Source organism: Bombus vosnesenskii, unplaced genomic scaffold (genome assembly GCF_011952255.1).
Source record: "Bombus vosnesenskii isolate JDL3184/JDL3185 unplaced genomic scaffold, Bvos_JDL3184-5_v1.1 scf7180000016275, whole genome shotgun sequence".
NCBI lineage: Eukaryota > Metazoa > Arthropoda > Insecta > Hymenoptera > Apidae > Bombus > Bombus vosnesenskii.
The window spans coordinates 518,897-543,833 of NW_022884344.1; the positions used below are offsets into that span (position 1 = coordinate 518,897).

General features: G+C 34.6%; 3 protein-coding genes across 6 annotated transcripts in view; 1 reads left to right on the forward strand and 2 right to left on the reverse strand.

The window, feature by feature from the left end:
* Positions 1-24,937, forward strand: part of LOC117242677 (tetraspanin-5) — a 123,134-nt gene that overhangs the window by 18,094 nt on the left and 80,103 nt on the right. The gene's annotated exons all lie outside the window — the stretch shown is intronic.
* LOC117242687 lies at positions 3,203-4,335 on the reverse strand. The gene is made up of 2 exons (XM_033509581.1): positions 3,937-4,335; positions 3,203-3,690 (listed from the first exon to the last, which is right to left on the reverse strand). The coding sequence occupies exons 1-2, from the start codon at positions 3,985-3,987 to the stop codon at positions 3,424-3,426; spliced, it is 318 nt and encodes a 105-aa protein (XP_033365472.1). The 5' UTR covers positions 3,988-4,335; the 3' UTR covers positions 3,203-3,423.
* Positions 5,991-10,698, reverse strand: LOC117242664 (histone-lysine N-methyltransferase SMYD3-like). The gene is made up of 6 exons (XM_033509529.1): positions 10,452-10,698; positions 8,241-8,963; positions 7,516-7,757; positions 7,225-7,386; positions 6,834-7,154; positions 5,991-6,329 (listed from the first exon to the last, which is right to left on the reverse strand). The coding sequence occupies exons 1-6, from the start codon at positions 10,609-10,611 to the stop codon at positions 6,291-6,293; spliced, it is 1,647 nt and encodes a 548-aa protein (XP_033365420.1). The 5' UTR covers positions 10,612-10,698; the 3' UTR covers positions 5,991-6,290.

The following is a 24,937-nucleotide window of genomic DNA, read 5'->3' on the forward strand; positions in this document are numbered from 1 at the left end:
GTACATCATTTTCAGAGTTTTATCATTTTATTCTTAAGATCTCAGTTTTACTCCAGTTTCCCTAATGTAGAACCATGCACGACTCTTCATGAAGAGTTGTTAGAGCTTAACAAATAAATAAATAAAAAGGCATACGAGTTAGTAAATTCGAGACACTTTAGAACTTTACAGGTACATACTATCTCATAATTGAGAATCCGCTGAAAAAGATGTTCATACCTCTTCCGCATGAAAAGTACCGTGTGAAATTATATTCAAGTTCAGCGATTCGTTTTAATTTTTAAAGCTTCTTTGCCACGGCTGGTGGTGGGTTCGTTCTGCGCGAGTGTGCCGTATTCATTGTGTTTGATCGACCGTACTGTCCCCATGTACGTCGCGTTAGCCTCGCCCTTTTACGCAGATTTCATTTCCCTCCGTTTATCATTCCCCCGTTTCACTCCATACTCATTATGACCCTCGTGAAAGTGAAGTTGTTTCTGTTGGGGTAAAACTTTCAAGCACATTGAGCACAATGGCCACTGTTGTGTCAACAAGAGATTGATGTTGGCGTAAAAGTCTTTTCAGACTTCTTAAAGCGGCATTATTTTTAAACAGTCGTGTCATACAGTGGCGGGCAGAAGAAAGTTTCAAATTGATGCTCGTGTATATACAAGTGAGATTTCTACTAAACAATTTTTCTGTACTAAACACTCGTCCGTTATAGAACGGGCAATTATATTCTGCATTTTGTCAACTATACAGGGCGGTCGGTAATTGGTGGTACAGGCGGAAAGGGGGTGATTCTACGCGAAAAAAGAAGTCGAAAATATAGAATAAAAATTTTTCGTTCGAGGCTTTGTTTTCGAGAAAATCGACTTTGAATTTTCGCTCGGTACGCGTGCACTTTATCGCGTCTCGTTATAACGGATCTCACTCTAGATCGTTGCCTCGATTGACGTTACTTTTTTAATTTTTAAAATTTTTAAATTTTTATTCTATATTTTCGACTTCTTTTTTCGCGTAGAATCACCCCCTTTCCGCTTGTACTACCAGTTACCAACCACCCTGTATATCAGTTTAGTAAAATTACAGCGTTTCTTCCGTTTTACTCTTCCAACTTTCCTTTCACCGTATCATTTCATATGCAGTACAACCTTCCTTATCCGGGATAAAGAAACTATTCGGTTAATGGAACCATGAATCATTTTTCTCATATGAAATTTCGTTTATTCAAATACGCATTAAGATTAAGTAAATTAAAGAAATTAATGGTGATTTCTTTAAACAAGGGGAGAGGAGAAGGGATGGGGCAGAAGGTAATTGGCAAGAGCAGGGTGCGCAGCTTGGAAAATGCACGTAAATGTTGAACGACTAAAGAGGAAAGGAGCTTATTTCGTAAAAGCAGTGAAGGGACATTTGAACACTGGAAGTGGAAAGAAATTGATAGGACAAGCCTGAGCATGGGACAAATACTATCGGAGGAAGAAAGGGCGGAAGTAGTCGAATGGCTAGCAATATAGGAAAGGGGGAAAAGGGAGAGAGAGACGGAGGAGAGACGAACCAAGGGGGCTGTACAAAATGTGAAGTGTAAATAGCAACCAATGAAATAGTTTCAGTTAGTTTTAAAAAAGAAAAGTGTTTTATAACAAACCAAAGGCAATTTCAGAATAGAAAGCAAGGAAATAAATAATTACGTAAGGCAGGTTCGGCAACGAATTATAAACATAATGTATATATCGTAACCTATGTAACCAAGTCGAATTTCTGGGCTAGTAAGCTGAAACGAACAAACTACTGCTAGTTTTGTTTTTAATGTATGTATTTCGCTCTCTTTGGCTGTTAGACCACGTAATTCTTTCAACACAAGTAACTATATTGAATTAGATTTATTTTGTATTTCGAACCATCCCAGCTCCTTTTCAAATTCCACGAATACTTCGGCATGAGAAGCCATCGTGTCATTATCACTTTCGTTTGCTGTTCCCATTTGTGTAAAATCATTTACACAATCAATATATTTGTAGCTTTCCTACCGTTGCCATGGAATCTACGTGCTTCGCATAATTTTCATGTATCACGTTTTTGTGTTTTAATGTCCGTGTTTGCGACTCTTGCAGCGCCGTGTATTTTTACTAATTCTGTTGCACTCGCACCGCATTCGAGTGTTTGAATCGTGTCGTATTTCCTTCCGATAGTTATCACTTTCGTACTAAATTCTTACAATCAGAATTCACTGAATCGCATGAAGCAAGGGATACATTTTACGTGAAGGTTAATAAAATACGAACATGTCTGAAACGAAAAAGGCATGGGAAATATTACGTTCGGGTAATAGAGCGGTCGGATAATAGAATGTCCGGATATTAGGGTATTTGGATAATGGCTGCTCGAATAAAGGAGCTCTACACTGTATTAAAGAAAATGAGACTCACATGAAAAATCATTAGAGTCTTGCTAAAGCTTTTGTGGCTATGTCGATGGAAGTACGGGCAGGGGAGAATCCACATGTTCTATAATGTAATAAGAATTTTATAAGTGATAGAATTCAATATTTTTTCTCCAACTCTGTTTCCTTTAACTTTGGCATTTGTATTGTTAAATATTCCATTTGTAGCGGCACATGAGTCAATGGAAAATTCCAATCGAGAGAGACTCACGTTATTGTGCCTTGGAGTGCCAACGTTGTTTTGGTTTGCTACGTTTAAAGGTAAACGAACTCCGGACAAAATATCATCGCTGTTGTTTGTAATCGTCAACCGGAGTTATATTCAAACTTTTTACAATACCGTCGATCGATACAAACAGACGAATGTGCTCTCCAGGACGATCATTATACTGAGTCATACAGTCGAATAGCGAGCGTAGAGTTGAACAGTAGCATTGAGCCAGCGACGATTACCAGCGGCATAAACTACCTCTGTATTTTGTATTTAAAGCGATTGTAACACTTTGACTGCCACGTTGATCATATATGACCGGCCACGGTTTTTCCTATGACGCCACAGTGGTCACCGGAGCGCTTGAGCTCCTTACAATTGTAAAAATTGTATGAAAATTGACAGTTAGGGCATTTTGAATATAACCGATAAATAGAAGATACTTTGAAATAAAAAGTGCCCCATTGAACAATTAAACATTTTTATTAGAACATCGATAAAAAAAATGAGAACAAATCTTGCATCTAACTGTGCACTGTGTTTGCATCCATATCTTTCAGGGGTAATCTACGAATATTATTATAAACACAGCTTAGAAAATAATCGTAAATGTTGCTTTATAATCGTACAATTGAAGTTAGAAGTGTGAACATACCTTACTATTACATATAGAACGAGCAAATACCGTTTACTAATATCTTCTACACGTTTCAACAATATATTCTGGACGTTTTGCTTACGACGAAGTAACGAATGCCAATGGTTTGTTGGAATAAACGAAGCCTCGTTATAATATGTCGCTATCAACTGTTACCAAGACGCCACGATGGTCACCCGTGATCACCAATAAGATAAACGGTCCATTGGGGAAGAATGTTGTCTTACACCATCGATTTATTATTATTTTGCCATTATATGCTTTGAATAATAAAAATACTCCTATGGCGTCCTGAGCGAAACGTGTGATTTTGGCGTGGCAGTCAAAGTGATATACACCGACTATTACAATTTTATCACTCGTCTCTTTAATAAACCAACACGTATAATAATCCACCTGAAATTGTGTATTGTATATGTTATTCTAAGGTTTCATGCATTCTATAAATTCATATTTCACTAGTGAAATTAGATGGCTTTTTAAATGAGCTACTTAAATCAGTCCGTGATTATATTTGAACATGTATAACCCTATATAGCCGCAAATTGTTTTAAAATAATTATACGTTAGTTCATTCGAAGGTGAAATAATTCTTGCGTAAACCGTCTCATTATTTGGCTGTGAAGCGAAAGAACCTTTTACCTTATTCCTTATCTCGAATCTCAATACATTTTTAAGGGTGGTCCGAATCATAAGATCGCGAGGGGTATGAGATCCCAAACTTATTATATTTTTCTATAACTTTTGCCAATGACTTTCCCAAATTTTTGTGATCGATTAGTCGCCCTATTATCCAGATCAATTTTTATTGTCTCGCCTGAAATTAATAGTTCTAACATTTATGAACGAGAGTATGTACGTATCGCTCATTTGCTAAAACAATGACGTAACTCCAGGATCACGATTTTAGGGAAAACAAGCTTAAATGTTTTAAATTGGTACAGTTCCGTGGTGATTCTGTCGTCGCGTGATGAATATGTAAAGTTCACTTGTAGAACTCCACCAATAGAACGTACAACTGTGTCTTTTGTATCAGCAACCCAAAGACTACGAATTTTAATCGACATCGATCAAATTTTACGTGGATATCGCAACAAACGAGCGTATGTACCAGGGCCAGTCAGATATCAACCGGACTGCGCGCGACATGTCTGCACTGTGTCACTTATTCAGATGGAACTGCGTAGGAGTTCAAATAGGCGTGTCTTAAAGACGTTCCACCCCACGTGGTGCTCTATTTACCATTTCCTCGGTATACAACTCAATGAGCGGGAAGGCAGTACCGTCTTCCGTCGCACGATGCATAATTATTAAGTTTCTAAAGGTTGGCTGCAGAAAATTCACTAGAATTTTGCATAGATTGCGACTACGATTTTAGGAATGGCACGTTATGAAGAAGCCAAGTGTTCGCGAGACGTAAACCGTTTTCCAATGAACGTCGATACGTTCAAAACGCATCGCATCCGCGACGCTCCGAGACGAGCGTAACATCGGCAAACGTCGAAGCTGCTGGGCAACCGATCGAGCACGATCGATGCACAACGATCGACGAAATTCGCTGGAAGATTAATATTAGTCGTGCAAGTGTGGTTTCCATCGTTCGGAAGGAATTAAAGTTCCGTAAAATCATAGCCACTTAAAGAGGCGTTAGGAGGACAACGTTTCAACAGCCACGAAGAAGTAGAGCAATTCGTGCGTAATTGGCTCTTGACCCAGCCCTGCACTTTCTACGAAACTGGGATGAAAAAATTAGCAATCCCGTGGCGGAAATGTAGAGAGGCAAATACATAGAAAAAATAACCGAACTGTTCTTTTTGAAACATCTTACTGAAATATAAAGTTACAAAGCCCGGTTTATATTTGACTTACTCTCTGATTGACTTTCCTATTAGACATGCACATGTGATCTAGGTATATGTAGGCTTACAAGTGTATGCATATGTAACATTTGCAAGGATTTAACAATGGATACTTAATGACTTAGTCCGTTAATTTATTTACTTTACCGATTTATCGAAGATTTCGCATTTATCTTAGTTTGCAACTATAAAGGCAGATCTCGGAGAGTTCAGATCGTTGTACGTTGCGAAGCTTCGTTAACTCAGGCCGTTAGGTTTCATCCTTGGCCTAATTGCATTGCAAGTAGGACGGCAGTGAATTTGTATCGATACCCGACTTAGATGAGTAGAAATATACCGAAGCATTTGTTCGGCCTCTTGTTTTATAATTGCGCATTGATATTTTACGAAGCACAAACCGTGAATCGTGCACGTAATTTAGTTGCTTATATTGAAAGAATTTTGTTGTTACAAAGATATTGCAATATCACGAGGCTTTACATGTTCAAAAGAATAATTGACGCGATATCCATTTTCATATCGACCGCATAGAATTTGCTTGTATTTATAAATATACCTTAAATTTGAAGGGAATTTAATCGAGTTAGGCGAATCACGAAGAAATGAATATATATTTTATATTTGACCATTGTGAAACATAAAATACGAATAGTTAGAATACTTGTAAATGTGTGTGTTAAGTGGTTAACTCTGTTATATCGTAAGAATGTATAGAGGGAGAAAAATTAATATAACACGAAGTTGCATATATGAAGTTATCAATATTAATATTTTTTATTAGACTATATTAAAAATAACGTTACAAGTTAACATGTAGTTAACATTATATACGTATATTAATGTTGTTTTGTTAAAACTAATTGTATGGATAGGAAATATTATAACGTATCTAATTATAATAAAATATAATATAATTATAAAATACTGTAAGCAAACAATACGGATAAATATAGAGATAATAAACAAGCAAAGATAAACACCGCATAAAAGAGTGGAAATGAAAATTTTTGTGTGCCACTAAAAATACGAAGTAAAAATTTAATATTATAACATTAAGAGAACATTAGAAATACGAAAGATTAAGGTTGTTATGCATTCTGCTCGAATCCTCGTATCATAATCAGAAACAAGACTCGTTTACGAAAGTCCAATTAATCGGTATAGGACGTCCAGTAGCTGAAAAACAGTTGAATCGTCAAAATAAATATAAATTAATTTGTATTTAAACGATAGCAGAAAAAGAAGGAATAAGATACAAACTACGTAAAAACTGAAGATTAACAACTTTGATGAAATGATATTATTCATTTAATAGGCATATATACAGGGTGAACACTGTCTATAACAATTCTTCATCTTTCATAATAGGTAATAGTTTGCTTTAGGATTAAGTTAACGATACAAGTAACTCTACAAGTTAAGAATAGTGTCTTGTAAATAGTTTTTGCCAATTTCCTACGTAATCAATAATCAATAGATAATTTTGTGACAAAATGCGCGTTTAATTTCTTTGGTAAGTTAAATACGCAAAATTCGATAAGCTATTTGTGCAGGCTTTCGCGACTGACTGTATGTATGCGTATTAAATTGAGATAAAATATTTCAAACTCAATCGAATACAATGCAAGCAAAATTTAGATTTGCAGGTAAAGCTGTGTGAATAAACTTCGAAATACTTACAGTCTCCCGCTTTCCCAAATAGATATCTGGAAGGGCAGCTTTCAAGAGTTCCGCTTCTAAACACGGTCGGCTTTTCTCGTTGTTAATTATTTTGAGTAATTCCCACAAGCTGTCCATATCGAATCGCTTTTTGCGTAGGCGTCTTTCTAATTCTTTCGGTATTTTTAATTTCCCACCAAACTCAGGTTTAAAATCATAATGATATTCACAAGCCATGCAATTGCATAAAATACGTTTCTCTTCTTGTAGGACTATTTGTCGTGATATAAATTCGGTTATGAAAGTTACGGACCGACTTGTACGTAGAAAATTAAAAGTTATCTGCAAAACACTTCATTAGACAAATCTTTATTTCACAAGTTAATAGCAACGAAAAGACGAAATTTATTACCTGTTCACCTGGTTTCATGTCTTTAGCTGCACGTACAGCTATCACACCATTTTTATGTATCGAATACACTGTATTCGCACAACAAGAGTGAGGAAACAAGCTAAGCAAGGAATACAGATTGTAAACTCCACTTACATTATCTTTGTCAACCGATATATCCTCCTGGAAAATATATGATTAGTAGCTATTACATGAAAACTTATTCAATCAGCGACTTCTTACATACTGTAACATGTATTTTATACAGCAGCGGTTTGAAAGAAATGCAGTTAAAAATTGATTGATACTCACCAGAAAGATGTGTGCATGGAAGATGTAGAATAATCGGAATAATAATTTAGCGACACTTAAGACATCGTTGTGTCCCCGCATATAATTGGTCTGATTTCGTAGGAATGAAGCAGTATGGGCTGATATCAATATATTTCTTGCATTTTTCTTGTCATTCTCCTTCATCGATATACTTAAATTGAGGACGGATTTCAAATTGTCTCCCAAATTATCACGTATCGTACGAAATTCTTTCATCGAATCTATTAAAAATTGAAACGATGTTGTTAACGACGAAGTTACGAGACGATACAAAATTTCTTCCTCATTGATGGATTATGGATGTTCGTGCAAGTTCGCACTCTTACGAATACAACGAAGGAAACAGAAACTGAATCGACGTCTATTTCACCCTTAAAATATTACAATCGGTAATTCTATTTGGAATATACTGTACATTTTTTGTATTACGTATGTTTAATTTCTGTGTAAATGCTGGAACATTCGCAATTTATTAATAAAGTCGAGCCTCTATCGCGGATATATAAAATACACTTGCGAGTAAAAGAGAAATTGTCAAAATTTGGCACGAAGCTTTAAATACAAGACAGTAGTACAGAAAGAAAAAAAGAATTAACGTCGAAGAGTATGTTCTTTCTCTGCACAAGCTAGTAACTTCAATTCACATTTATGTTTATATCGATGATGGCGGAATAGAGAATTACGAATTAATAAATTATCATTACCTGCGCTCATAGTATCGAGCTTCTCGCAATATTTAATGGCTTCTGCAAGTTTTTCACCGTTTTCTGTAATCTTCATAAGCAAGATTATTACAAATTGAACATCATCTGGAAAGTTTTTAGAGTTGCATTGAAATCGATGGTATTCTTCGTATGCTTTTGCACGGCATTCTTTCGAACAATATAGCGCGCTATTGCACCGTTCACATGGAAGTAATGCCCTGCTCCGGTTTAGGCAATAGTGACACACGCGTGCAAGAGCGACAGTTGAGTTAAGTACAGACGTTACTTGTGGTTTCTCGATTAGAATGACGTCTCCAGAGCCGATGGGTTTCGTCGCTTCAAAATTTACACCATATTTTGTACTATGAACCAAGCGAACAGCATCGCTCATACCAGGAATATCTTTGTTTTCGTTGTGCGATAGCGATGGTATATCCTCGAAGTGATTTCTGTTATTTTGTTTCGTATGCGGACGAGAAGCTTTTTTTTTCAAATCCATTTTTGTATCATTGAAATGCTTGGTGAATTCGGTATTGGGAGAAATTTCGATCGCCCTATCGATATCTATTAAACTCTCTTCGTACATTTGAAGGCATCCTAAGGCCTTAGCACGATTTGAGTATAATATTGCAGACAATTCGCAGTACGGGAAGACCTCTTGTAATGCTTTCGTATAAAAGTTGACAGCCACTTCATAATCCCCGCGCGATTTGGCTCTACTTGCTATTTGCAAAAAAATGAAACAAGAATATTATTCCTGCATTCCCCGATTATTTTTTCTTCAACGTGTTCGGAAATATGAATTTTCCCACTTTGTTAACTAACTGACTTGTAATGGATCGTGAATAGATGTTGCAAAAGGTTTTATTTCGATATGACGTTTCAGCTCCTTCCGACTAATCGCGATACGCCTCGGACGAGATATCTCACGTCTATGTGTTTTAATATGACAATCAAACGTCGCTCATCGGTTGCGCAGTATTCCATTTCTAATTGAAATTCATAACTACAGTTTTCATTCGACATTTCACATTCATTTATTTAACACTCCGAATAACAGATTTTGGAGGTTTTCAAGTTTACGATTTTCGCTATTCATACTGCTACACTTAGCGGTTAGCTCTTACATTAACCACACAGTTTTTTTCTTTTTTTTTTTTTAGAATCGATTGAACCAACATTTTTTTCAGGCTCGTGAATGGACCTACATCGCTTAATATATTGTTAACGTCTCAACGGAAAATGGACTTACGCCAATTTCAAAGTAAATGATCATGCAATTGCATATACGTATGAACGAAATTTCATTTGATCGAAGCAAACGAATACTTTAAAATTTAATTATAAACTGTTAGAAATGGAAGGTTCACATCAAAGTATATATAAATTTGTTAATGCGTTTAACATTGCTTCGTGTAACGCTGTTTCTTCTGAACATAGCTTTTTCCTGGAAGTCTCGATCAGCGTTAGACGAAGCGGCGTTAGATCTATCAGTGTGAATAGCGATTGTTAGTTGTCTTCATATTCATAAGCGGACTGTGTCTTACCAACTGTCTTCTATCCGAGACTTTGGGCTGGATATTTTAATTTCTAACGAAAAGATATCCGAGATATGTCGTTTAAAACGTCAACATGAACGACATTGCGATTGCACGATATCTCGTCCGAATATGAAGAGTATTACGTGCCGAGATATTTAATTCATTCGTAGAAGTTAAGCTTCAGTGTTTTAAATAACATTACTATTTCTAAAGATAAAGTTGCAAATCAGGTATTGAAATTTGATCCAAGTTTATGATCGTATGCGATCTGTACATATGTGTATATTTCCTGGTACTCTAGTATCATAAATTTACGATATATAGCTGAGTGTATACTTCCGTTTACAGAAGGACACAAATGCCAATTAGTCATAGTAAGTTAGTGTTGTTAATAATGACTTATAATATGTAAATTATAAAGACTAAATTAGTGATTATAACGACTAAGCTGTTCCACCTACTGATGGTTTATAAGTAATTTTTAATGCAAAACTCACCTGCACTGATTGGTTCAATTCTATACCGACAAATTTAATAAACAGACCACTATATTATATGCGCATAGTACATTTTATGCCAAAGTAAGTTTAATGTACAAAACTAAGAGAAGATCTGAATATCTGGAAATCTGAATATAAGAGATATAATATTCGTTTATTATCGTACTCACCCAAAGCACCATACATTTCAGCGTTATCTGTGGATCTTGTATCTTCAATTATTAGAGGGATTCGGAATAGTTGATCGATGCACTTTTTCAGTCGGTCTTCATCTGATTCAGCTCCTTCAAAATGTAATGAATATGCAAATCTCTCTTCGAAGGAATTCATGATAGGATGCAAAAGTTACTAAAAACAAAGAAAAATCTTCCAGTTACTCCTCCGCACTAATCACCGTGTAACGTTGTGGAAGTCACGCCGAGGAATGAACCTCTTTTGATTCTGAATATAACTACGTATATATATAAATATATATGGTGGTGATATGTGGTCATATATATATATATATGACGACATAAAATTATCAATAGAATGATATGAGACAATAAGAGATATATATCGTAGCTTCGTCATCGACTCTTGCGTATTTATTGATAATTCTATGTGACAATGAAATGCACACACATATATGTTATGTCCAAATGATGTCAGATATTAATATTTTTTAAAAGTATAGCACACCGGAGATATCGTATACCACACTTTTTTGCAAATAAAATTCTCCATATGTGCGGTTGTAAAGCATTATTATAAAAAATGCTGTGACTCATACAGACACAAGAAAAATTATGTAATTAGAGATAATTATAATTCCCATAGAAACTGTAGAACAAGTAAATTCAGTTACATGCTATGTAGATGAATTTGTAAATTATATAAGATAACACCACTGTTCTGTGTAACGTTAAATGATATCTCCAGAAGTTTTTACGAAATAAACCTATTATTATTACAGGATTATTTATTCAGAAATATTAGAAATTAGGATTTCCAATGATTTCTATCCTATATGATAAATATATCGATAGATGGATCTATTCACAAATAACAATTTATGACTCGTAACAACTCGACAACTTTCACTGCACTCAACTCTCGACTCACAATCTACCAACTCCTGACAACTCGACTCTCAGTTGACGACTGCCTCGCAATTCGTCTTTCTCCCTTAAGCATCCCTTTGTTTTTTTTTTCATATCCCCACCACGTACTTGTTCCGTAATCGTCCACGATCATGGTCGCATACTTTTTCTTTCGCGTCACTATTCGACTGAAGGACCGACGATACATTGATGGGCCGCTTGGGCCATTGAAATTTCCGGACCCCATCTGGCTGTTGGCACTTAGGCCTTCTCGCAACATTGTTTATAGTTCACTCGATATTTCTTAGGCAATCTAGGATACTACAATATTTCACTTTATCTTGTATTATAATTCGTTCATTCTCTTGTTCATTCTCAACGCGAGAATTGATTGTAATTTTAATAAATAAATATAAAAAAAAAAAATTCTCTTGTTTAAACTAGATTTTAGGAACGGTGGTTTGTATCAACTCCTAAAATAAAGTTTTGGGTATCGTGCTATTGTATCTGAAATATTATTGTACAAATCCAAGGAAAAATTCATCGTAATGGATATAACATACATTTTTGTAGTTGTTGTATGTGCACTGTGTGTGTGCAACGTGACATACATGTTATTTATATGCAACGCATGTATACATACGCATAAAATGTAGAAATAGGAAATATAAAGTGGTAAAATATCCACGTAAAATTCTTTCTTCAACTTTAATGGATAAAGTTAGAGTATAACAATTTTTTGTGGGATTATAATTCTACGAGAAGTGCTAAATTGCAGTTTTACTTAAATTGTAATACATATACACATACAGAATATTTCTTTTATTTGAAAGGAACGTAATCACGTTACACTCAAACAATTTACTCAGTACGTTTTGCACTATTTTTTCTGTCTTTCTTGCTTCTTAGTAATATACGTTTTATTATTTTAATGAATTATATATGGTCCATTTTTATTGTTCCGATAGAACAAACAATAAAACCAAATGGATCATACGTAATTCAATAAAATAATATAAAACAACAAGTATTCTGTCTCTATTATTTGCTTATACAATGAAAGAAACTTTTCGGACAATCTAACATTTATCGATTTGCTTTAAAAAAGCTCAAGTTAAACGAAAAGTAAGAATTTTAAACTCCGGGAATGAAAGAGCAACTGCGGCGGAGTAACGCAAGAATTTGGAACTTTCTTGCTCGGTTAGAATTATACGAAGAACGTCAAAATTATTAAATTTCTTTAAGCAAATAGCAAAGAATACTGCACATGTCTTTTCTGGGGCTGTTTTTTCCAAAAAATGAATCTGTGGCTTGTCGCAAGAAGCGCCAATGTCATACTTTTGGAAAAACGAATTAAACCCGGTATTGAGTTCTATCTAAACAGATGCATGTTCTATATGTCGGAGATGAAAGAACACCGGAGCCTTTGGAATTTTGGATAATCCCGCAACATTGTAACCTAGAGTCTACTATAGCTGTAATTAAACTATTGTAGTTATTCAACCCGATTGTAATTGTTCGAGAGTCGTGATAATGAGCTTGGGCTCGAGGCGACAGTCAGTCGCCCAACGTAGCCGCGGTCACGGGATGAACGCTTTGCCTAACAAAGGTATGGAGTAATTCTATAGCTCTCCTTAAAAGAAATATTCGTGGCGACACGCGACAGTAAACATTCCAACGGTTTCTGTTCCGTGGCTCGCCACACGCAGACCCTATTCTTCGAGTAAGATAATTGCCAGATGTCGATGCGTCTCCGCATTACATGTTCGGCTAGCCCGAGGGCCCGTTATAAATCTTAAGGTTTAGTTAACTAAAGTCCTTCAAACAGACAAACAGTCTTTGACCCAACTACGGGAAGATAGGGGAGACATATTTTTCAACGAGCGGCGTCTCCCACTAGCAACTTTCCCTCGAGGGCGGCTAGCATCTTTTTCTAACCACCGATATGGAGATTGACCAACTAGCAGCAACGCCAATTTCCCTTACTTTCTGAACGAAGGCTTTTCTCGACGAATCCGATGATCTCGTATCCTTAGACACACCCCGTTATAGTTTTCCTCTGTGGCATCATCGGGACGGGAAAGACATTCTCGCTCGCGATCTCATTGATGAAAGGAGTAACCCTTTACGACCAGTGAACATTACGCGTCCGACTTAGATTTTGTGAGTACGTTCATCTATCATCCCGTCGACCGCGGATTCGTTATTGAACCTAGGATCATTGTCATTAGTTTCTCGAGTACCTAACTACCACGGTTACTTGTCCGGTTCTATAATAATCGTATTTGCACTAGTCAATGTCTTCTCTATTGCATAACGACAACGTGTAACCCAAACGAAGATTTGTTTCACGCCCCTAACCCTAATTCTAATGTAAACCCGACATATATAAAGAATGACAATTAAGAATTCTATCTAGGAACGACTTGAATGACATTTGTATATGACAATGTCAAAATTTTTCATGAAATAAACTTTCTGCAGAAAATACCTAAATTAACATACGAGACTCAAATAGCATAGACTTTGGTTTTCTATTTTTGCGTTAGAAAAGATACTTGAAACAGCGGAAACTTTTGTATCAGAAACTATTTCAAGTGTTAATATCTCAACTTCAGAAATACTGACATTGATGTTTTCTGCATTCAGCCACAGATATAATCGGTGAAAGATCGTTCCGGGAACTATACAATGAAATGTAATAAAATCCAATTGAAATTATATTATCGCATTTTTCATTGTATTGCCAATATTTTTTGTTATTAAATGAACGATGAGAAAGAATTAAAGACTATTAGTCTTTAAAACAGATAGCATTGTAGCTGTTTTGATATAGCAGAAGGAGTATAAAATAAGGTAATATCTATAATAATTATTTTTACTATAAATTGTTAATGCTTATCAGAATAATGACTATCAGAGAAAAAAAACTGATAACACGATTCTTTTTTTAACGCGTTGATAAAATCTTTTGAAACCAATGAACAATATTAATCAACCATTATCAGTGACGAAAACAGCTTTCTCCACAATGCCAACGACAAAGATAATTATCATTTTAAAATATTCGATTGAATTTCTTTCATATTTCTGGTATATTAAAATTAAGACAATCTAACGAAACAGTATAAAAAGTTCACGTTTATAAGAATAATTTGCGGGACACTCGGGCTGTTTTATGCAAAACCTTATGAACTCACAGTGATCTAAAATCGAGAAAATTTAGAATAATTTGTAATAAATTCAGAATTTTTTTTTTAGTTGATTGAATTATAAACAAGCGGTTGCGGAGCATGTGCGTGGTGGGGCTAAGACAAAAGAAAAGGGGTTGCTAAGGGGCATAAACGAATCAACAGCAGTATGAATTGAGAAGCCAGAGAGTGCGAATTGCGTTGTCGAGAGAGGATTGTATCCGTGGTGACGAGAGTTGCAAATTAATTATCTAATTGTCTTAATTATAATACGTTATTGTAATTAGTTCACGTTAAATAACCATCGTTTCGTGTTTAATCAACATCTGTCTAATCCATTTGTTGTAAATAAACTAATTGTAGTATAAGATACTACAATAATAATAATAATAACATTAAAAGGAAACCCCACTAAGTGTAAAAATATATATTATATAAGACTTTTTAGCTTCTTTAGTTTATTAAACTGTTCGAATATTTATTATGCATATATTTTGCCAATTTTTGGATATTTCTTATTATTTTCACAAACATATATATATGATCATACAAAGATATATATAACATTCCAATATAGATTTCCCACCCCTTTTTTTATGCAAATTATTTTCCAGTCCTGTAAGGATACATACACATTTTTTATTTGTTAAAATTTTATTAATGGACGATATTCTACAATATTTTCCTTTAAGTTAAGTACCGTGCGAATACTTCTTACACTGACTGTATATTTTCATACATATTACATGATACAAAGCAAATTACAGAGAAAACACAATTATTTTTTGACAACCTTCTAGCGAAGATTTATAACGTTTAGCGCAATTTTTCATGTGCCCGGTTGTAGAAATAAGACGAAAAAATAGATCGATTTTATGATACACAAAGCGAAGGAAAGAAGACAGGAGAGTTTCTCAGATGCCTCATTTTCGTCGATCTCGCTGCTCGTCTATATAGTGAAATTATTAATCTGCAGCAATAATTGTCCTTTCTCGTCCCGGATTTCGATTAGGAACGCTTGGCCGGCTCCTCCCATCGCACTGGAGTCCTTCGTGCATGTGCTCCCATGTTCCGGAAATTATTTTATCCTTCCCACGATCCTCAATCTCGGCGAAGTTTTCTGCTGTTCTACTTTAATCTAGAAATTTCAATATACAAATAAACCATCATCACTGTCGATCGTGATTTTATCTAAAAATTCAAATAACAAATGAAAAATAACGTCTGTTGAAAATATAATTTCTTTTTCGAGAAAATGTTGGGAATGCAGCGAATGTGTATGCATCTAATTTTTAATCCATCAAGGAATAATGTTGTGCGTTAACGCACTATTTTAATCGCAACCTTTTTTTTCTTTTAGTCAAGTGACACGATCGAATCCTATTTTCTCCATTTTGTTATCTTAGAGGGAAAAATTTGTTTACTATTTTCTTTTTTTTTTTTTTTTGGCTACCATTTTTCGGTTCTTGCACCCTACAGTCTCGCGAAGTTTGAAGACATTTGCAGAAACCTTTATTTTCGAGTTTAAGTACATGATATGATATGTAATTCCGCTTGATGATAAATAATAAACTTTCCCAATTCTTTCATATGTATTTCTTCTCATACTTTTATTATCGTAGATGGATAGATTATAAATATTATAGATGGATGCATTTATAGAAAAGGGGGACTCAATTTGATATTTTATTTCTGTTTCAGGTAAGTTCTGACAACTAATTGGGAGGAATAGAAGTACCTAACGTAACTAGATACATCGCAAATTGTAAGTGAATAGTTCATCACACACACAAATATACTCACGCGTGCAGTATAAAAAATGTAGAGCGATATAAAATACATGTTATCTACAACGTCTATAAATATATACACACTTTCGTATTTGCGGATTTGGCATGATTACATTACCTCAGTTTCATTTATGGATTTATTATGTCGTCCTACAATCTTGATGTTATTTTTTTATCAATATTAGACAAGATTGTTAGAATCTTAAATTTCCCAGAAATACATAAACATCCACAGTCTACTTATCATCCGTGTCATCAATAACACCAAAGTGAAAGTTTATTTTTCTGAGCGTGTAAAGGAGGCCATTATACTACTTAAAAATTGTTTTAGAATATTTTGACTTTTGGCGTAGTTATAAAGAAGATATAATCTCAATGAATCATTAAATCATTCAGTAATTGATCTCCTTCTAAAATATAAACGTTGAGTTCCGTTGAAAAATTTGGATTAGTCGTTTGTACACTTAATATTTGAGTATTTCGATTGATTCATATCATATTCACCTAACGAATGTTGAGAATTGATTGTAAAAATAGTCTACCAAATAATAATAATAAAAAAAACAAACCTAATGAATGAACACTGTCAAACGCAGCATCAGATGCACAGTAGAAGAGTCTGGTACAGATCAGACGGCTGTATCAGATGCACAGTAGGTGCGCTCCGGAAAGATTAGACGACACAGCGTTCATATCCAGAGAATCTGAATATAAAGAGTTCGTCAAGTAATTAAACAGTTCTATATGGTTTGGCGATTACGAATGCCAGTTTTATTATTGCATATCGACTTTCAAAATTCAATTTAATCGGATTATGATATATTATTCTATCTAGCTATGGTGATTATTAGAACTTGGATTTTTATGCAAATTTATATTTTGACAAACATAAGTAAGGAAATATAGAACTTAAACAGAGATTCGTTTCGTCGATTAAAAATTATAATAAATATTCTACAGTAATAATTTGTCGTGTTATTAAAAATATTTTAATTTCTTTAAATTTTGTAAAATCGTAGAATCTAAGTGGAAAAAGGATCTGACGAAAAAGGATCCCTGGATCCTTTTTGTAGCCACGATAGTAAGAAAACAGAATTCGATAATATAATTTTTTTTATTATTTAATGTTGTACTTTACAATTTGTCCAGCTGGACATTTGGTAAATTTTTCTAACTTAATTGCTAAATAACATGTGGATGGCTACCCCCAGCTGAATACCATCTTCGAGTTTCACTATTTTATTTCTTTAGTCAGATCAGTGGGATGTTTCCTTTTTAGTCTTCTTTCTATCAGAGTTTTGCTCGCTTCAGCAGCCAGCTAGTTTGGATGTGTTGCCGCTCTTTCCTTGTATTTTTCTGCGTACCTGCCGATTTCTTCTTTGGCCGTTGGTATTTTTAAGTCTTTGCGTATATCTTCGTTTCTGACATACCATGGGACGTTGACTATTGTTCTCAGTATCTTCGATTATAGCGACTCTAGTTTATATATGTGGCTCATTGATGCTGTCTCCCATAGCGGTATTCCGTACGTCCAGATTGGTTTTACTGTCGTTTTGTAGATTTTTAGTTTATTTTCTATGCGGTATTTAGAGTTTCGACTAGTTAGCCGGTGCATCTTTTTTTTTTATCCGTATTTTGTCTACATTTGATTTAGTATGTTGTTTCCATGTAAGTTGTGTGTTTAAGTGGATTCCTACGTATTTCACTTGCCTTGTTTGTGTTACGTGCGTGCCATTCAATTGGATATTTGGTGGTTTCCGTTTTCTTAGTGTAAATGTAATCTGGTTGCACTTACTAGGGTTTGCCTTTATTTGTTTATCTTGTAGTCATTTTTCTATTTTTGTGGCGTGCTGTTGTAGTAATGTGACTGCTGTTTCTGGATTAGTGTGCCTGACTAGTACAGCAATGTCATCCGCGAATGTCAGTATTTTGCTGTCGATAGTTGTTGATATGTCGGCCGTGTATAGTGTGTATAATATTGGTCCTAAGACGCTTTCCCTGCGGTACCCCTGCCTTGATGTCTTTTACTTCAGAATATACATCCTTTATTTTTACTGCAAAAGTTCCGTTGCTTAGGTATGATTTGAGTCAGTGGTGTCATATGTTGAGCCATATGTTGTCTGCTTTTCTGATTTTGTTTATTTTGTTCGTGGCTTTCCATAGAGAGTAATTGACATTCTAGTGCGTAGAAAGCGATTATATGAATTTTAAGAATTCGTTATTGTTATGATCTTTTATCTTACTTTTTACTTCTTTTGCGAGTTTGTTTAGATGTTTTTTGTTTTCACGTGTTCTATGTTTTTGCCATTTTGCTTTCGCTTTCCCTTTTTCTCTGATTTTGTCAAGGATACCTGTTGGAATTATTTTTGTTTGCCTGTTGTTTGATTCATCATTAGGAGTTGTCCATACTGCTTCTTGTATAATTTCTATCAATGTTGTTACTGCCTGTTCTATATCTTGGGGTGTTTTTAGTGGAATATTGCAGTTGCATTTGTTCTAGATTAATTCTTTAAATGTTTGTCATTTGATGCTTTCATTGCAAAGCGACTCTGATTTGCTATAAAGTATTGGTTTGCTTGTGTATTCTATTATTATCGATGTATGATCGGAGCTAAGCTCAAGACTGGGTGTTATTTTTAACTTGTTCGCGTTTAGTCCTTTTATAACTGCAAAATCAAGCATGTCAGCAGTTTTGTTTAGGTCTGTCGACCAGTATGTTGGTCTTCCTGTGGATAATATGTTGAGATTACTAGTTCTAATGTATTTTTCTACGCTGCGATGCATTTGTCACCTAAGGATTGAAAAAACTGTTCCCATTTTTGCAATGTCATTTTGTGTCACGCTGGTGTATACAGGGTGGTTGGTAATTGGTGGTACAAGCGGAAAGGGGGTAATTCTACGTGAAAATAGAAGTCGAAAATATAGAATGAAAATTTTTCGTTCGAGGCTTTGTTTTCGAGAAAATCGACTTTGAATTTTCGCTCGGCACGCGTGCACTTTATCACGTCTCGTTATAACGGATCTCACTGTAGATCGTTGTCTCGATGGGAAAAATTAAAAAAAAAATTAAAAAAAGATTTTTATTCTATATTTTCGACTTATTTTTTCGCGTAGAATCACCCCCTTTTCGCTTCTACCAACAGTTACCAACCACCCTGTATGTTGCTTACGTGTGGTAGTAATTGCCGTTAGTTTCTATTGTAACGGTGGTTGCTCGAATGTGTTCCTGACTAATTTTACTGTGTAAGTGGCGTATACATTTTACATTTTACCATTGTGAAACATAAAATACGAATAGTTAGAATACTTGTAAATGTGTGTGTTAAGTGGTTAACTCTGTTATATCGTAAGAATGTATAGGGGGAGAAAAATTAATATAACACGAAGTTGCATATATGAAGTTATCAATATTAATATTTTTTATTAGACTATATTAAAAATAACGTTACAAGTTAACATGTAGTTAACATTATATACGTATATTAATGTTGTTTTGTTAAAACTAATTGTATAGATAAGAAATATTGTAACGTATCTAATTATAATAAAGTATAATATAATTACAAAATACTGTAAGCAAATAATACGGATAAATATAGAGATAATAAACAACCAAAGATAAACACCGCATAAAAGAGTAGAAATTAAATTTTTGTGTGCCACTAAAAATACGAAGTAAAAAATTAATATTATAACATTAAGAGAACATTAGAAATACAAAAGATTAAGGTTGTTATGCATTCTGCTCGAATCCTCGTATCATAATCAGAAACAAGATTCGTTTACGAAAGTCCAATTAATCGGTATAGGACGTCCAGTAGCTGAAAAACAGTTGAAAATAAATATAAATTAATTTGTATTTAAACGATAGCAGAAAAAGAAGGAATAAGATACAAACTACGTAAAAATTGAAGATTAACAACTTTGATGAAATGATATTATTCATTTAATAGGCATATATACAGGGTGAACACTGTCTATAATAATTCTTCATCTTTCTTAATAGGTAATAGTTTGCTTTAGGATTAAGTTAACGATACAAGTAACTCTACAAGTTAAGAATAGTGTCTTGTAAATAGTTTTTGCCAATTTCCTACGTAATCAATAATCTGTTTCCAGGGAAATTTGTTACGCATAGATAATTTTGTGACAAAATGCGCGTTTAATTTCTTTGGTAAGTTAGATACGCAAAGTTCGATAAGCTATTTGCGAAGGCTTTCGCCACTGACTGTATGTATGCGTATTAAATTGAGATAAAATATTTCAAGCTCAATCGAATACAAAGCAAGCAAAATTTAGATTTGCAGGTAAACCTGTGTAAATAATGGCTTCCTTCGTTGTTAAATCCCGCAAGCTGTCGTCAGCTATGTAGGCGACGTTCTAATTCCTATCTGATGTTCTTAATATCCTATCACGCTCAGGACAACGACTCAATTCACAAGTCGAGCAATCGCATAAAATACGTTTATGTTCTTTTAGGATGACTTGTCGCGGTACAAACTCGATTGCTAAATTTACGAAATTTGTATGTAGAAAATTAAAAGTTATCTGCAAAACATTTCATTAGACACATCTTTATTTCACAAGTTGATAGCAACGAAAAGACGAAATTTATTACCTGTTCACCTGGTTTCATGTCTTTAGCTGCGCATACAACTATCACGCCATTTTTATATATCGAATACACTGTATTCGCACAACAAGAATGATGAACCAAGCTAAGCACGGGATACAGATCGTATACTCCACTTCTACGGTCTAACGATGTATGCCTCTGGAAAATATATGATTAGTAGCTATTACAGGACAACTTTATTCAATCAGCGACTTTTTACATACTATAGCATGTATTTTATAAAATCATATATTGACCGCAGCGGTTTGAAAGAAATGCAGTTAAAAATTGTTAGATACTCACCATAAAGGCGTATGCATGGAAGATGTAGAATAATCGGAATAATAATTTAGCGATACTTAAGATATCGTCGTATCCCCGCATATAATTGGTCTGACTTCGTAGGAATAAGGCGATATAGGCTGATTTCAATATATTTTTTGCATTTCTCTTGTCATTCTTCTTCATCGATATACTCAAATTGAGGGTGGATTTCAAATTGTCTCCCAAATTATCACGTATTGTACAAAATTCTTGCATCGAATCTGTTAAGAATTGAAACGATGTTGTTAACGACGAAGTTACGAGACGATACAAAATTTCTTCCTCATTGATGGATTATGGATGTTCGTGCAAGTTCGCACTCTTACGAATACAACGAAGGAAACAGAAACTGAATCGGCGTCTATTTCACCCTTAAAATATTGCAATCGGTAATTCTATTTGGAATATGCTGTACATTTTTTGTATTACGTATGTTTAATTTCTGTGTAAATGCTGGAACATTCGCAATTTATTAATAAAGTCGAGCCTCTATCGCGGATATATAAAATACACTTGCGAGTAAAAGAGAAATTGTCAAAATTTGGCACGAAGCTTTAAATACAAGACAGTAGTACAGAAAGAAAAAAGAATTAACGTCGAAGAGTATGTTCTTTCTCTGCACAAGCTAGTAACTTCAATTCACATTTATGTTTATATCGATGATGGCGGAATAGAGAATTACGAATTAATAAATTATCATTACCTGCGCTCATATTATCGAGCTTCTCGCAATATTTAATGGCTTCTGCAAGTTTTTCGCCGTTTTCTGTAATCTTCATAAGCAAGATTATTACAAATTGAACATCATCTGGAAAGTTTTTAGAGTTGCATTGAAATCGATGGTATTCTTCGTATGCTTTTGCACGGCATTCTTTCGAACAATATAGCGCGCTATTGCACCGTTCACATGGAAGTAATGCTCTGTAATCTCTCAGGCAATAGTAACACATACGTGCAACATCAACGTTTGTTTGAATGATAGACGTTACTTGTGATTTCTCGATTAGAATGACGTCTCCAGAGCCGATGGGTTTCGTCGCTTCAAAATTTACACCATATTTTGTACTATGAACCAAGCGAACAGCATCGCTCATACCAGGAATATCTTCGTTTTCGTTGTGCAATAGCGATAGTATGTTCCCTGTGGAAATTGTCTTAATTTGGGGCCTAACCGAACCATTATCTTCGATCCACTTCTTTGTATCTTTGAAATGCTTAGTTAATGCGGTATCGGGAGAAATTTGGATCGCCCTATCGATATCTATTAAACTCTCTTCGTACATTTGAAGGCATCCCAAGGCCATAGCACGATTTGAGTATAATATTGCAGACAATTCGCAGTACGGGAAGACCTCTTGCAATCCTTTCGTATAAAAGTTGACAGCCTCATCATAATCCCCGCGCGATTTGGCTCTACTTGCTATTTGCGAAAAAATGAAACAAGAATATTATTCCTGCATTCCTCGATTATTTTCGCTTCAACGTGTTCGGAAATATGAATTTTCCCACTTTGTTAACTAACTGACTTGTAATCGATCGTGAATAGATGTTGCAAAAGGTTTTATTTCGATATAACGTTTCAGCTCCTTCAGACTAATCGCGATACGCCTCGGACGAGATATCTCACGTCTATGTGTTTTAATATGACAATCAAACGTCGCTCATCGGTTGCGCAGTATTCCATTTCTAATTGAAATTCATAACTACAGTTTTCATTCGACATTTCACATTCATTTATTTAACACTCCGAATAACAGATTTTGGAGGTTTTCAAGTTTACGATTTTCGCTATTCATACTGCTACACTTAGCGGTTAGCTCTTACATTAACCACACAGTTTTTTTCTTTTTTTTTTTTTAGAATCGATTGAACCAACATTTTTTTCAGGCTCGTGAATGGACCTACATCGCTTAATATATTGTTAACGTCTCAACGGAAAATGGACTTGCGCCAATCTCAAAGTAAATGATCATGCAATTGCATATACGTATGAACGAAATTTCATTTGATCGAAGCAAACGAATACTTTAAAATTTAATTATAAACTGTTAGAAATGGAAGGTTCGCATAAAAGTATATATAAATTTGTTAATGCGTTTAACATTGCTTCGTGTAACGCTGTTTCTTCTGAACATAGCTTTTTCCTGGAAGTCTCGATCAGCGTTAGACGAAGCGGCGTTAGATCTATCAGTGTGAATAGCGATTGTTAGTTGTCTTCATATTCATAAGCGGACTGTGTCTTACCAACTGTCTTCTATCCGAGACTTTGGGCTGGATATTTTAATTTCTAACGAAAAGATATCCGAGATATGTCGTTTAAAACGTCAACATGAACGACATTGCGATTGCACGATATCTCGTCCGAATATGAAGAGTATTACGTGCCGAGATATTTAATTCATTCGTAAAAGTTAAGCTTCAGTGTTTTAAATAACATTACTATTTCTAAAGATAAAGTTGCAAATCAGATATTGAAATTTGATCCAAGTTTATGATCGTATTCGATCTGTATATAATTCGCAATGAAAAAATTGCAATATGTGCATAATACATTTTATACCAAAGTAAGTATAATGTACAAAACTAAGAGAAGATCTGAATATAAGAGATATAATCTTCGTTTGTTATCGTACTCACCCAAAGAAAGAAACAGTAGAGCATTATTTGTGGATCTTGTATCATCAATTACTAGAGGCTTCTCGAACAGTTGATCGATACACTTTTTCAGTCGGTCTTCATCTGATTTAGCTTCATCAAAATGTAACGAATATGCAAATCTCTCTTCGAAGGAATTCATGATAAGATGCAAAAGTTACTAAAAACAAAACACAAAAATGTTCCAGTTACTCTTCCGCACTAATCACCGTGTAATGTTGTGGAAGTCACGCCGAGGAATGAACCTCTTTTGATTCTGAATATAAGTACGTATACATATATATATTTATGTGGGATGGTGTGACGTTAGGGAAGGACGTGGCGTGAGGGTTAATTGTTTATAAATGTTGTTACATATGTTAATGTTGTGAAGGATTGTTCTGAGCGTTACCGAGGTTTGTTAAGGAAAAAATGAGGGTGGAAAATGCTGTCAGAGTTGAATTTATCGTGGTCGAGTGAAGTTCGTTGTGTTGTTGTGACGTAAAATTAGTGAGAAACGAATACGCGAAACGCGGTATTATATTCGATTTCGTGTGAGTGCAACGATATTGTATTTATCATACTCTTTTCTACTTACTTATTATATAACATCCCTATATTTATATATATATTGTGTGCATTTCATAGAATTATCACATAGAATTATCATTAGATACGCAAGGGTGGGATTGATGACGAAGCTATGACACAATAAGAGATATATATCGTAGCTTCGTCATCGACTCTTGTGTATTTATTGATAATTCTATGTGACAATACTATGAAATGCACATATATGTTATGTCCAAATGATGTCAGATATTAATATTTTTTAAAAGTATAGCACACCGGAGATATCGTATACCACACTTTTTTGCAAATAAAATTCTCCATATGTGCGGTTGTAAAGCATTATTATAAAAAATGCTGTGACTCATACAGACACAAGAAAAATTATGTAATTACAGATAATTATAATTCCCATAGAAACTGTAGAACAAGTAAATTCAGTTACATGCT